The 14439-nt window shown below is 37.4% G+C and overlaps 1 protein-coding gene and 1 long non-coding RNA gene across 5 annotated transcripts; one reads left to right on the top strand and one right to left on the bottom strand.

The window, feature by feature from the left end:
- Positions 1-3138: 3138 nt before the first annotated feature.
- Positions 3139-5930, top strand: LOC113286908. Of its 2 annotated transcripts, none has more exons than XR_003329571.1 (5): positions 3139-3513; positions 3687-3773; positions 4240-4320; positions 4538-4767; positions 5479-5930. It is a non-coding gene; the product is annotated as an uncharacterized LOC113286908 (long non-coding RNA). The 2 variants fall into 2 exon arrangements; XR_003329570.1 differs by having other exon boundaries at positions 5437-5930.
- A 151-nt stretch (positions 5931-6081) lies between these two features.
- On the bottom strand, positions 6082-11085 carry LOC113286907. Of its 3 annotated transcripts, none has more exons than XR_003329569.1 (3): positions 10886-11085; positions 10420-10559; positions 6082-6405 (listed from the first exon to the last, which is right to left on the bottom strand). XR_003329569.1 is itself a non-coding variant. In XM_026535554.1 (2 exons), the coding sequence occupies exons 1-2, from the start codon at positions 6997-6999 to the stop codon at positions 6282-6284; spliced, it is 228 nt and encodes a 75-aa protein (XP_026391339.1). In that variant the 5' UTR covers positions 7000-7093; the 3' UTR covers positions 6082-6281. The 3 variants fall into 3 exon arrangements, 1 of the variants encoding a protein (XP_026391339.1); XR_003329568.1 differs by lacking the exon at positions 6082-6405 and adding an exon at positions 9626-9930 and having other exon boundaries at positions 10886-11077; XM_026535554.1 differs by lacking the exons at positions 10420-10559; positions 10886-11085 and adding an exon at positions 6896-7093.
- Between the last annotated feature and the right edge of the window lie 3354 nt (positions 11086-14439).

Raw genomic sequence — 14439 nt, 5'->3', positions numbered from 1 at the left:
ACCATGCCGACCTTCCCAATGCGGCTACCAAAACGAAGGCGTGCGATGATCAACTGTCACCTTTCCATCTTAGATGCAAATCTTAGCCGTCCAAGGTCGCCAAACAACGCATGGTAACCTTTGTCTCAAAATCCTAGTTTTGGCCACGCCAAACCGTGCTAAGGCATGCCATGCCACATGTGCCAATGGCATGCCAACCACCTTTCCGCGCCATACCATGCCGTCCTTCCCTATGCGGCTACCAAAACGAAGGCCTGCAACAAACAATGACCACTCTTTCATCTAAGATGCAGATCTTAGCCGTCCAAGGTTACCAGCTAACGCATGGCAACCTTTGGCCCTAGTTTGGTCGCGCCTAAACAAAGCCAAAACCCTAACTTTTGGCCTCTCCTAAACTAGGCCATATTAAAGCCATAATTATCATGCTTTCATTCCACTGGCTACCAAAATGAAGTCCTGCAACAATCAACGACCACTTTTTCATCTAAGATGCAGAACTTAGCCGTCCAAGGTTACCAGCTAACGTATGGAAACCTTTGGCCCTAGTTTGCTCGCGCCTAAACAAAGCCAAAACCCTAACTTTTGGCCGCGCCTAAACTAGGCCCTATTAAATCCATACTGATCATGCTTTCATGCCACTGGCTACCAAACGAAGAGTTACAATAATCAACGGTTACCTTTCCTCTTAAAATGCAAAATATCGACCGTCGAAGGTCACCACCGAGTCGGCAAGTCTCCCAAGCTCAACTTGCCAGACAACAACAACATGCTACATGTTTTCCACGAAAACGCTTGAGACATCAACATATGTCACAAACTTGGGGATGCTCATTGGGTATTGGTTTGGCGGTTTACAGCGTGCGGCGTACACTACGCCCGTTATAAGACAGTGTCATAAGGATGAGGCGGTTAGTAAATACAGGGAGTACTGGTGAAACGCTTTCTTTTATGGGTGTTACCGATTACCAACTCCTCCCATTTACTCACCCGTTTTCCATTTCTTAATGAGACCAGAGTACGTTTCACTTCGACTGGTATAAATAGGCATTACCTATTTCCACCGAAGAACAAGTTAAGGTCAGGAGGATACAACACTCAGAAAATATTTGCTAGCTTTCCATCTGTTAGCTTCCCACTTTCTGATACAAGTCGTGAAACAACTACTCTTCCAGAATCAACTATTCTGGTCTCAACACTCTCTTCGCTTCCCTCCCCAAAACCAACCCTTCTCCTTCACTTTGTGACCGAAGCAAGTCTGGAACGACCATTTCTTGGTTTAGGCTGGATTTATATAGATTGATCTCTCGAATCTAAAGTATTCCCTTGCATTATATTTTTTAGGGTTTAAACTTGTTTCTCACCCACACACCCGAAATTACCAAAATCAGCAGAAATCATTTTCACCCTCAAACACCTAGGTATTGTCTCGGTACATTGTGTTGTATAGCAAATTTCCTATATTTAACTTGCGTATCATACATGTGGAACTAAACAAAATCTCATTAATATTTGTCTTTCCTAGGTACACTGTGATATTTGTTATGCTATTATGTTTTCTCCTAGATACATATATAACAAATTTTTATTGATCTTTTCAAGGTAGACCTCTATATAAGAATAACCTCCATATAAGAATAATTTCTTGTGGTCCCTAGGATATTCTTATGTAGAGGTTCTACTATACTAAGCACCATAGGAATATAATTTAGGCCACCTAGGGTTTGGGCATTTAACAGTATCTAATTTTTAGGTTTTGTTATTTGTTTTCTACATGAGAAGAAGAAGAGAATATTGCATGAGTAGAATAAAAATAAGGCACCTGAATCAGGTTTCTTTGAATCCACTTTCTCTCAGAAATTGAGATCTGAACTTGGCTTTTGAATGGATTTGATGCGAAAAGGAATTTTTTTTGATAGGAAAACAATTATGAAATGAGATAATTGAATTCTTTTTGGGGGTTGCAGAAAATAATATTGTTGATGATGCAGTAGTACCATTCAAGGTCAACCGGTTAAGTGGTAGTCCAACTTGTTTCTCTTTTGTCAGTAGTACTATTCCAAATGCTTAGGTGTCATGGAATTGGGAAGATGAAATTCTTCCCATAATACCATTCAATCTTGGCCCACAAAATCGACGATCAAAAAGAGACAATCAAATTAAGAAATAAATCCAACCACAAGATTGAGCACAATTCTGAATGCAATTCATATTACCACTTTCTCTTGAAATGCAAGCTCCGTTTCATGAAACCTTGGAATATGCTTTGAAAAAAAGCGTGGAACAACCCAACTTGGAAGCCACTAAACTTGACATTTCCACTTTTTCCAAACTTGGAATATCTTGGATTCCACTAAGACTTGTCCTAATAGAAGCAAAATAACAAGGGAAATATATCATTTGGTCCCAGGGTCAAGAATATCATCGTCATACATATTCTTGTAGACGACAACCATCAACGAAAACAAAGAAAGAAACTTTGACATCTCATGTCACCATATTGAACATAGACAAATAAGTAGGCTAATAATACTTTCGGGTAATGTTCGGTCTAACCTTCGGGAATGGGGCGATAAGAAGTCAAAGAATCTAAAAGCATGATTAGGAGAATATGCGGTCTATTTCTATTTGCTATCTGGTGGTGTGTTTGGAATGAGCGCAATGCAAAATTGTACAATAATCTAGAAAAAGATTCTAATCCATTGATCGCAGATGTAAAATGCTTGTTATCTAATTAAGGTTTAAAATCGCGTATGTTTTCAGGTTTTGCTTTGTCTAATATGCTTTGAAATTAAGATGTTGTAGTATTGATGTCGCTACTTTGGTGACTCAAAACCTTTTAAATTTAATCTTTCCTTTTTTCTGTTCAGAAATAAATAAATAATATATTTGGACAAGACAAGAAATTTAAGAGATGAAGAAGAGTACTACGAATTAAATTCCAAGTTATGTTTGCAACTGAACTATTCTATTCAATCAATAATCTGAGTCCTTCAGTCGATAATACAATCCTACTAATATGAAGAAAAGAGGTGTTTTCACCAGTTTACAGTGAACTGACTAAACTACCCCTCTCCGTATTTTTTTCTCCTTTTCTTTTATTTTTCGTAAATTCCGACCAAGCCAAGGGTATTTGGCTATTTGCTTTCTTATCTCCGTCGAAATAAAAAACCCATCTACACAAAACAGAACTCGAAACCCTCCACTTCTCTATATCAACTGATGATAATCATAATCATGTCAAAGAATTCTGTGATTCTGATGCTAGGTTTCAGAGGATCTAACTCAATCGCAAAATCCCCAAATCCAGTTGTCTGAAAAAATTGAAATCTCAGCTGAAAAATTGAAGTCCAGATTTGAACTGAAAATTCTAAGAGTTGAATTAGAGGATTGGGTAAAAATTGAAGGCCGAGATTTAAATTAAAAACCCTAAGAGTTGAATCAGAGGATTGGGTTGTCCATTGGTTGTTGCATATGTAGGAGACGAACCCTAGAACTTGGAATTGCGAATTTCAGGTAAGGATTCTGTTTATCATCTTTAGTTTACTATCTTAAATCCCCAACTCCCTATATAGAGGGAGGTATACAATATATGATTTAATTGAACTAAAATTTTGATCAAAATTGTTAAGTTTTTTTCAGGATTCATATGCGTTGAATTTATGAGTTTGCCTGTTTTTGCATATTAGTGTGGTTGTTGTTGGTGGTGATCCTTGGTGATGGTGGTGGTGACGTACGCGGAAATGAAGTAAGAATCAGAGATATAATTATTGAAGGTAAGAAATATGTTTCAAGTACAGGGTGAGTTTCAAATGTTAATTTTCAATACAACCTTAAATTTTTGAACGGGTTTAGATTTAAGAGTTTTTAATGAAATGAAGCCTCAATTAAACAGTCACATTGTCAAGTACAAAACTGCATATTACTCATTTTATCTACCTGTAAGTTGGGCTCCCATTTTGTGCAACCTTCTGCTATTGCTTTGTACTTGACGGTTTGCCATGCCTCCTGAAAGAATTTTTTGATAGCATGCCAGTATTCATTTCTTCTAGCTGTATGACTTATTGGAATCAATTAAATCCAGGAAACTCTCTGTTGTTGTGTTCTTCATCAAGGAAAAACATGAATCTGTGTCTGTACTTTGATCTGCTAGCCTAGATTTATAGGATAACTCCAATTTGTTATTTATCTGGATTTAAAAATGAAAATTGTGAACTTATCTGGATTCAAATTATTAACCAGGTCAAGAATAACATTTCCCTGGAAGTCAGACATATGATTTCCTCCAGTGTCCTTATGTTCCGCACTCCCATTTACTGCCAGGTATCAATGTTCCTTCTTGTTCTCTTATATCATTGTTGTATTGTGTTGAAAAAGTAGTCTTGGTAGTGTCCCGTGGCATTTTGAGTTCAAATTCCCTGTTTCTTTGGCGATCACTCCGGGTTCCTAAGTTCGACTTTTATAAGACTTTTGGTCATTTCAGAAACACGGTGCTATTAGAGCAGTGTGAGGTCACTACTATAATAATTTTATTATACAGGTACAAACAATTGAAACCATCCAAAGAACGTTATCAGACAAAAGAGAACACATAATACAGTTCCTGCAATGGGATCCGACAACGCCCCGAGGAAGAGATCCCGCCTAAGTCCGGAAAATATTGATGCTTCAGTGGAGCTTACCCGGCCTCTAGCTCCAGACCCCGCAAAAGTCCAAGACTTTTGGAACAGGCTCAACGTCAAGCATTGATGCAAGCACAAAATCAAAAAGGTCAGCTGTCTTCCTTTTCATATTTGTAAATCAATCACATGGTTGGATTCCTTTTTTTGTCTGCGATGGTTGAAACTTTTCATGGCAATTTGAGTTTTTGCTAACTGACGTTGATGCATACTTTCCTTTCAGTACACCCAAATATACGTAACGTCAATGTATTGGTGTTCAAATTCTTTACTTTCACTGTTAACATTTGTATTTCGTCTTTGTTTTCACTTTCTGGACCTTTCTATGAACCTCCTCTCAATATCCAATAAGAAGAATATCTTAGTTTTCACTTTAGACACCATAGTTCAATCTCTACCTTTGCTTTCTTCAATGACAGCTTATACTTCAATGGTGGAAGAGGTCAGGCACAACTTATACTTCCATTGTTTTAGTTAATTTTCTATTTATATTTTTAGTTTGTTGTTTGGTTAATTGTGGTTAATGCCTTCTTTCCATATTTGGTGTCTAAATATGGTAACTAAGGTTTATAATTAGGGTATTTCAGATTGTCACCAACTGGTGGCAGTGTGTTTAGGCTGAACTTTGTGTTCAACGAAGTGCATGAGATACTAAATACGGGTTGCGCAAATCCAATGGACCCCACAGCTACGTTAATGCAGCTGTATTTAGTGTTCTAGGACTAACTGCAGTTGTTTTGTGGATTTGTTTTGACTGTAGGATTGGTGTCTGGTTTTCTAAGTGTACATTTGCTGTTGACAGTTCAAATGGCGGTTACTTGAGAAAGCTCCACAAGTTGTCTACTTGCATCTACAGTTGAAGAAACAAGCAATTATTGAAGATTTCCATGAGACAAGAGCAGGTGTGTCGATAGTTTCCTTGATGTTTAATTTTTTCTTGGAACAGAAAGGCAAGTGCATTGCCAATTCCCTAGATAGAGGGAGGTATACAATATAGGGATTTTCCTGAATTGAAATTTTGATCAAAATTGGGGAAAGATTGTTTCTGGTTCCGTAATTGTTAAGATGATAATGGATATTTTGGTGATGGTGGAGTGTTGGAGATTGTGACAGATGTCGAAGACGATGATAGTGAGACACAAAGGTTTAGTAGCGGGGATGAGGGAGATTTTCCGGGAAACGGTTTAAATTTTTAGTGGCTATGTAATTATGTATAAATTTTTGATTCATTAAAATGAGAGTAATTTCAACTTATTGTTGTTTTTTTTTCTTTAATACAAATGTTTCTTACTCCCACGGGACCCAAGTGAGAGTTATATTTTTTGGAGGAGGAATATGAAGTGGTGAGAGCTTACAGGAGATAACTCCGTATAAGGATTTACTTGAATTGAAATTTTGATCAAAATTTGGGGAAAGATTGTATCTGGTTCCGTAAATTATTTAAATGTTTTCTGAATTACACAACAAAAAAATAAAATTACAGTACAAACAGAAAGGCAGGGCATCGCGCATGCGTGCTATACTAGTGACAATAAAAGGAACAAAAATTGAAATTAGTAAAATCAGCATCATATCCGGAACGAAGATAATTGGACTGGGTGTATGTTAACAAGGGATCTGATCAATGAACCATCTGATGATACTGAACGGAAGTTTGACGAGTGATACAGCAAAGTTAGCAATTCCAGCACAACATATGCAGCATGGGCATATACAACTCAATACGCTCCTGCAATCAATACCAATGAATATCTCATTAGAAAATCAAATCAAATAGTAATAAATTTCCCCTTTTTAATTGCTGTCAAAAAAAATAATAATGATGCAACCAAAAATAATCAGTCCTGCTTGGCTAAATCCTCATTTGACCAAAACAAAAACAAACTTTTTTTTTTTATGGAGTACTTTATTTGCAGGGTTTTGAGTGAATTTTCCGCTTTTTCCGTTTTAGTTTCAGTGAGAACTAATCTATGATCTCTAAGTCTAATCTTGTTCATCATCATCATCATCAATTATTTCAAAAGACACTTCTTCATACATGCATCGATTCTTTAAATTCTAAATTCTGTAACCATAAGTTGCAAATATGAATTTTGGATGATTTGACCTCTGTAATAGGGATTTTTTCATAAGCATTAAACGACTGATGAATTAAGAAAATTTCAAACAATCTAAAGAAATCAAGAAAGATGGATAGAAAAAGGAGGGGTAGAAGTTACCCAAGGACCCAAATAACAGCACCAACAAGAGATAGAACCAACGCAATCAGAGCAAACGGAAGTCCAATCAAGAAACCCAAAGGTCTACAACCACCATCCCCCATTGTTTCTTAATCTATCTCAATCTAAAACTACTTTTGATCCCAAGAAGACGATGTAATCAACAACGCAATTACTTGGGGATACTTTTATACATTCTGTACGATTTTCAATTACCCTTTCCAAATAATGTTAAGAAACGCAAGGGTATTTTAGGTACTAAGGAAGTCGAGAAAGAAAAAGGAAAGAGTCTCAGTGGGGCTACGACTTTTCAATTTCGATGTAGACTGTTATTGACCAATGACTCAAGCATGACTTTTGCTTTTTGTGCAAAATTGTATCAAGACCCTGGAGCACGCCAAATGTGATGCAAAATAAACTTGATCCGCAGCTTTCAGCAAAAAAAACTAAGAAAATTGATGCATTCTAAAACTCGCACTATAAAATTTGGCACCAACGTTAACTGAAATGTAATCATAAAAGCTGATATTTTAAAGACATAGTTTTTCTCCTTCAATCTTCCTGTTACGTCGATTTGCTCCAGAGACATCCAAGTCTGTTTAAACAGTCAAGGATAACAAATTGGCTAACTAATGAACTGACTCCCTCTTTTTCAGATGGCATGGCAATCCGCCAATCCTAGCTGACTGCTTATTGCGGGCTTGGACAGTAAAAGCAATGGACCATTGTTGTGTTAGCCAGCCGCGTACAATCAATACTAAATGAACAATGCAATTCGGTCAGCGCCATAACTCATACACTAGGACTGCAAAGGCTATGAAAATTTCCGTCGGTCGGTCGGTAGCATGCAATTGCCTGACAGAAAATCTGTAGAAACTCAAAACATTTTTCAATTGCCTGACAGAAGCCTAGACAATGTCCGCATGAATTTTGGGGATCCCAAGCACTGCACAACTCTATTATTCTTGGTGAATAAATGCATATGAAAAGTACTAATTTTCTTTTCTTCTGCGGCAAAAAAGTAGACAGACTTTTCATTCAATTCCACCTGTGACCTGTCCAATTTATGTTTATCATAAAAAATCGAGCCCTCCCTGACCTGATGTATTCGGCTGTTTCAGTCAAAGAGCGACGAGAAGTGGAAACAAGAAAATGTTGATATCAAATGGAGGACAAACAAGTAGAAAATCTCTTAAGTCAAATCTTGGGTGACAAGGAGTAATACCCTATTTCCCTGTACAAGGAACATCGTTGGAGAGGTCTTTTTTCTTGACAACTTGCGCTATAGCTTAACAAGATAAATGAAATTACATGGGTTTTAAGCAATATTAACAGGTGAAGACAGGCAAAACGATCTTTTCTGCGTGACAGGGTATGAGGGTAACAGAAAACACCACTAGACAAGTTCCTAAAACAAGCACTTTCATTGAGTACTGAAATAAGAAACAGGCAATAACATGAAAGAATGATGCTGACATTATCAAACATGAGAAAGAAGGGAACTAACAACATTGTTCTCCACAAATCACAAAATTCTGTAAACTGAACTAAGGGATGGGAATTCTAGTAATGTACCCAGGAGATAAAGTGTGTTTGTCCATGACTAGTAACAGATTGGAATGTTAGTAACTTAACTAATGCACCAACCCCCTCCTTTTCAGATGGCAATCCTAACTGACTGCTTATTACAGGCTTGGGCAACAAAAGAAATGGATCAGTTAATGATAGATATTCTAGAAAATCTGCAGAATCTCGATCATATTGCCTGACAGGAGCCTCGACTGTCCGCATGAATTTAGGGCTTTCAAACACTGATCAATAGTATTATTCATGGTATATAAATGCATACAAAAAGTACTTATGTTATTTTCGTCCGCAGCAAAAAAGTAGACATATTTCTCATTCAATTTCACCTGCCCTATTTATGTTTATCATAACAAATCAAGCCTGTCGGATTGTACACAACTGTTTTAGTCAAAGGTCTCTAACAGTTGTGACAAGAAGTAGAAGCAATAAGACGTCGATATCAAATGAAGGACAAACAAGTAAGGAACCCCCAGTTATTTCGAGTCTTGGATGCCAAGGAGTACTACCTTATACAAGGAACATCATTGGAAAGGTTTGTTTTCTCTACAGATTGCCCTATAGTTTATAACTAGATATAGAGAATTTAGCAGGTGAAAGACAATATTAAGAATGGGTTTTGAAACAATATTAACAGGTGAAAGACAGAAAAATTGATCTTCTCTGCAGGGCAAGGTAACATGAAAGGACGATGCTGAATTTATCAAACCTGAGGAAGAAGGGAAGGGAACTACAAACATAGATCTCCACAAAATCACAAAATTGAAAACTGAACTATGCGATGGGGATTCTAATAATCTAATCTACCTAGGAGACACAAAGTGTGTTGGTACAGAGACCCTCTTTCAGGGGTCTTCTTTTATCACGGTACTAGTAAACTGATCTACATTTACAATCACCCATTTGTTGGTATCGATTTCAATCAATACAAGTCGCCAATTTAAGTTGTGTCCTAGAGTTCATTTCTTCCTAATAAGAATTTTATTATAGTACCTCCATTCCTGAAAAAGAGGTACTATCACTTTTCCATTTTAGCCTAAAAATATGCCAAACTGAAAAACCAATTGTAACTCTTTTTTAGGAACGGAGGGAGTATCAAATACATGAAGATAACACATTCTCTATTAAACACAGTAATAAATTTAATTCCTATAAGAAATTAGAATTAAGAAACTTTGCAATTTATCAGAAGGATAATCATACATCACGGTAGCACATCTAAATGAAGACCCAAAGAATGTGATCTCATTTTAATCATCTGGTGCATTACTGGATACGTTTCCTAAATTTAATTACACAATCTCAGAGGTTCATAAGGTGATATCATGCCAAAAAAAAAGAAGAAGACGTAAACAAGAAAAAGAAAATGAAACCTTGTTTTGCAACACAGTTTACATACAGCTAAGAACCCACCAAATGAGATTAGCAAATTTAACTTTCCTGAGCAATACCTGGAAATCAACAAACAGGACACAAAATTAAGATATATGAAGAACCCATAACTTATGTTCAACAAATAGCATTATACTGTATAACAGGAGGACTGACGTTCCTTCTAAGCAAAACACTGAATTAAATCTTTTAAAACAATGATTAGATTATCTGTTTCGCATTCACACAAAAATGAAAAAAAAAAAAAAAACAGCTGAGTGAAGGGAGAATACTGAAAATCATGCCAATTTAACAACCAATGTCACCTACAAGCTACAATTACATGGTTGCTGTTTATTGTTTTTGCTTCAGTACCGTATTCAATGCATCACACATAAATGAAAAATCACAATGCCATAATAATTCGACTGGATGTTTGAAGTAAAAAGAATTCAGAAGCATTGTGCTTCCTTACATAATCAAGTGCTTATCAAAGTTCTAAAAATGAAAGTTCTTCCTTACATTAAGTGAAAGTGTCAACAAAAATACTGAAATCTACATTGACAAACCTGGATTAATATCGAGAGTTGTCAAATACCCAAGGTTCATGCAAAAAGAGTTCCCGACCATTCATTGGTACAGTTCCTGCAATAACATCTTCTGCTCGCTTTCTAGCAGCTTCTTCTTTTCTTGAAGAATCACCAACTTCCTACACATTCAGCACAAAATTCAACTAATCAGTCACTCTCAAGATCATTAGAAACATATCAAACAGAATACAACTCCATTGCCCAATCCCTCAGACCCAAAAACCTAGTTTTTCTTCTACTTATCAATCTTGCACAATTATAACTCCTTCATTAATCAAATTAACAACCTAACCAGCTCATCTTAACTAACTTATATACTGACCTAAGTTTACCATCCAATTCCAACCCCAATTACCTAAACTATATGTTCAAACCCTAAGCACTTAATATAAACACAGAAGATATTTTAACAAAATCCCTAAAAAAGGAGAAACAATTGTATTACCTTGTGTCGCTTCCAGGATAGGAACTGATCTTGAGAGATGGAATTAGGGTTAGGGTTTCTATTGGGACGTGATTGCTCTTCTTCCTCTAGTTTCACCTCCAGTTTCTCTTCTTCAGCGCCCATTTTTTCTCCTGCCTTAGAAAATTGAACCGTAGGTGTCCGTTTTATAGAAAATTGGGCGGAGGCAGCTGGAGAGTTTCGAACTCTTTGATCTCTAAGATTACTCATAGCAGTCCATCTGAGACCGCTAATCTCAAGGATAAGAGCCAGGTTCAAGGATAGATGAGAGCCAGGTTCGTAGCTAGCTGAACAAGTTCGGGACGAGAGTCAGGTATCTGGCCAACTGAGCAAGTCCCAGTCAGTTACATTAAATGTTACAGAAGTTATGTGCCTAGTGGAGCTAGTTTTCACAGCGAATTGGTCAGATTCTTTTTTTTTTGAAGCATGACATGAATGAAAGAAACTTACAAAGTTATTACACGCATGTATGTTGTTCCCTTAGATTGGTCTCATATATGTGTTGAAAAATTTTAAACTTGGCTTCCACCCGCAACGTAGTTTGCTAAACCATCTGCTACTTGGTTCTCTTCCCTGTAGTTGTGTTGAATATCGCAGTGTGGTATTTGTTGCATTCTCTGTTTTATTTCGGAGTTCATATCTGCAATATAGCACAGGGCTTCCGTCATCATTTTTATGAAGCGCATAAGGTTTTCCAAATCTGTCTCAAAAATAATTTTTGACCATTGTCCATCCGTCGTCGTCCTTGTGGTCAGAAGAGTTGCCCATGTTTCTGCGGTTAGAGTCGTTGTTGTAACCAGAGGCTGCGTAAGAGCCAAAGTAACCTGGGGATTTGAGTCTCTGCAAATGAAGCCTGCTCCCGCTAGTCCTAGGTGACCCCAGGCAGCACCATCCGTGTTGATCTTTATCCAATCTGGTGCTGATCTGATCCATCCTACTTGGATAGTTGTTGTAGCTCTGACATTGCCCTGGCCGGTGGTTCCCTTGGAATTATTGGGAGAAAGACCTTTTTTTCCCAATCAAGTTCATGATGTTGTCTCAAGGTTTGTGTCATTATTTGGTCCGGGTAAGGTGCTTTCTGAAAACTAAATCATTTCTAAACGTCCATAGATTCCAGAACAATAAAAAAAATGCCGAGAAGAAGTGCTATTGTTAGAGCCTGGTAGAATTTGTGAAATGGTTGTTTGAGAATTTACTATTATATTGGAATTGTTGTTTTGGGTTTGGTTTGTGGATAAGTGAGATAAGAGGTTGTTCCAGGCGATAATTGTTATTGGGCAGTGAAGAAGGATATGTTCGGTCGTTTCTAGTTCCATGTTACATCGGGGGCATAGGTTGGATTCTGTGAGGTTTATGCGATGTAGGATAGTGAAGGTGGGAAGATCTTCATTTATAGATTTCCGCAAGAAAATATGGACTTTTGGTGGGCATGGTCAGGTCCAAAAGAATTTGGTCGGTGGTAGGGGGTCGATGTGGTAATAGGTATCTTGTTAGATTAGGTAGTTATATCCAGAGGCTGTGGTGTGTTTTACGGATTTTGCGTGTGGCCAAATTAAATTATCTGGAGGCATATTTAGGAGAAGGAGGATATATATTTATGACGTGTTGGATAACATCAGGGGGGAGGTTAATCAGCTGATCATGATTCCAGTTATGAGTAAGTGGATCGATGAGATCAGCTACTGATTGGATCAGGTAGCATTGGTTCGAGTCAAGGTTTTGAAATTGACGATCCAGTTATCTTGGATAGGAGTGTATAAACCGTTTCTGATACGATGAAAAGTGAGTTTTTGGAAGATTGGTACTAGAGATGCCATTTGTTTCCATTGTGGGCTGGCTGATGAAGGAATGGGTGTGCTTTCTCGGAAGATAAGTCGGTTTTGTAGGTACTTCTCATTGTATAATCTGGAACAGATGGAATTAGGTTGAGCATGAATGCTCCAAAATAAAATTCATGAGTAATGCTTTATCGTGGTGACTTCTTTTTCTAATGCCAAGATCTCCTTTTAGTATTGATTTTTTTAGACTGTTCCATCCTAGAGGGTGAAGTTTTTAAACAGATGAGTCATGGCTCTAGAAAAAGTTCTGGGTGATTCCGTCGATCTGTTTGTACATATGTACAAGGAACAATTGTGTTTGCATAATGTTTATATGTAAGAATTAGGGAGGTTTTAACAAGTACTAACCTTCCCACTTGAGTAAGGCATCTGATCATCCATCCTTGCGCTTTTCGTGCTAAACGTTGCAGCAGCGGGTCAAAAATGTGAGTTGAGGTTCTTCCTTGCTTGAATTGTACTCCTAGATATGTTGGAGGGTCATGAGGTTGGCATATCAAATAAACTGGTGCAGAGAATCTACCTGATGTTGTTGCAGTTAGGGTGGTGAAAAACTGTAGATTTTGCAGTATTGATTTCCTGGCCTGCTAACAAACTGTAAGAAAGAAGTATCTTCTTGAGGTGGTTGTTGCTTTCCTAAGATTCCTTTTAGGTGATGAGGAGATCAGCCGCATTTATTAGATGCAAAATAGGTGGGTCTTTTTGAGAGATTCTTAGCCTCTTTACCAGACTTTGAGCTTCTAGATTTCCTAAATTGATCGATAGGATTTCTGCATAAATTATAAAAATATTGGAAGAGAGAGGATCCCCTGTCGAATGCCTCTTGTTGGAGTGATGTACCCATGTGGTGTACCATTAATGTTAACGAAGTAAGTAACTATAGTTATACATAACATTATGTAATACACAAAAGTGTTGGGAAATCCCATCGTGGTGAAGGCTTTATTGATGAATCCCTAGTCTAAGATATCATGGGATTTCTTAATGTCTAGTTTCAGAGCTACTTCTGGGTCCTTGGTGAGAGCGAAAGTCTTAATGTAATAGAATAGTTCTCTAGCTATTGCGATGTTATCATGTATTGATCTTTGAGAAAAAAAGGCACTTTGATATGGGCTTATGAGGAGTGGGAGAAGGGGTCGTATGCGATTTACTAGGATTTTGCATATCACTTTGTACACCACATTGCAAAGGCTGATCGGTCTGAATTGGGATGGTTTCGATGGATGATCGGTTTTTGGGATTAGGGTGATATTGGTGTAATTCATGAGGGTGTGAATGTTTAGGGATGTAAAGAAACTGCAGAGTATCGCTATTAATTAATGGTGTGTGGTTTCCCAAAAAAACTTGAAAAACTTGCTAGTATATCCATCAGGTCCGGGAGCACTTTCCGAGTTAATGAAAAGCAAATCTTATTTGATTTCCACGGTCGTCACCTCCTTTGTTAGCATAGAAAATTGACGAGCAGTTAGTCTAGGAGTGATTTTTGAAAAGAGTTCCTTATCTATTGATGTGCTTTGTGCCGAGTATTGTTCCGTAAAGTGATCAAGGATGATTTTAATTACCTGATGTTTATCGTTAATCAAGTTTTTTTGCTGGTCCTGCAATTGTTGTATGTTGTTTCGACTTCGGTGGATAGTCACTTTCGTGTGGAAGAAAGTATTATTGGCGTCTCCCGATTGAATCCATTGGATTTTGGATCTT

The sequence above is a fragment of the Papaver somniferum genome, chromosome 6 (genome assembly GCF_003573695.1).
Source record: "Papaver somniferum cultivar HN1 chromosome 6, ASM357369v1, whole genome shotgun sequence".
Classification (NCBI taxonomy): Eukaryota; Viridiplantae; Streptophyta; class Magnoliopsida; order Ranunculales; family Papaveraceae; genus Papaver; species Papaver somniferum.
This window is presented reverse-complemented; position numbering and strand designations above follow the sequence as displayed.

What these genes read in the sequence shown, in the direction of transcription:
- LOC113286907 (XM_026535554.1), bottom strand. Translation starts at nt 6,999, where the DNA reads ATGGGGGATGGTGGTTGTAGACCTTTGGGTTTCTTGATTGGACTTCCG. An exon ending in GCTGTTATTTGGGTCCTTGG is followed by an intron (nt 6,406 to 6,895) that starts GTAACTTCTACC and finishes TATTGATTGCAG; the next exon opens with GAGCGTATTGAGTTGTATAT.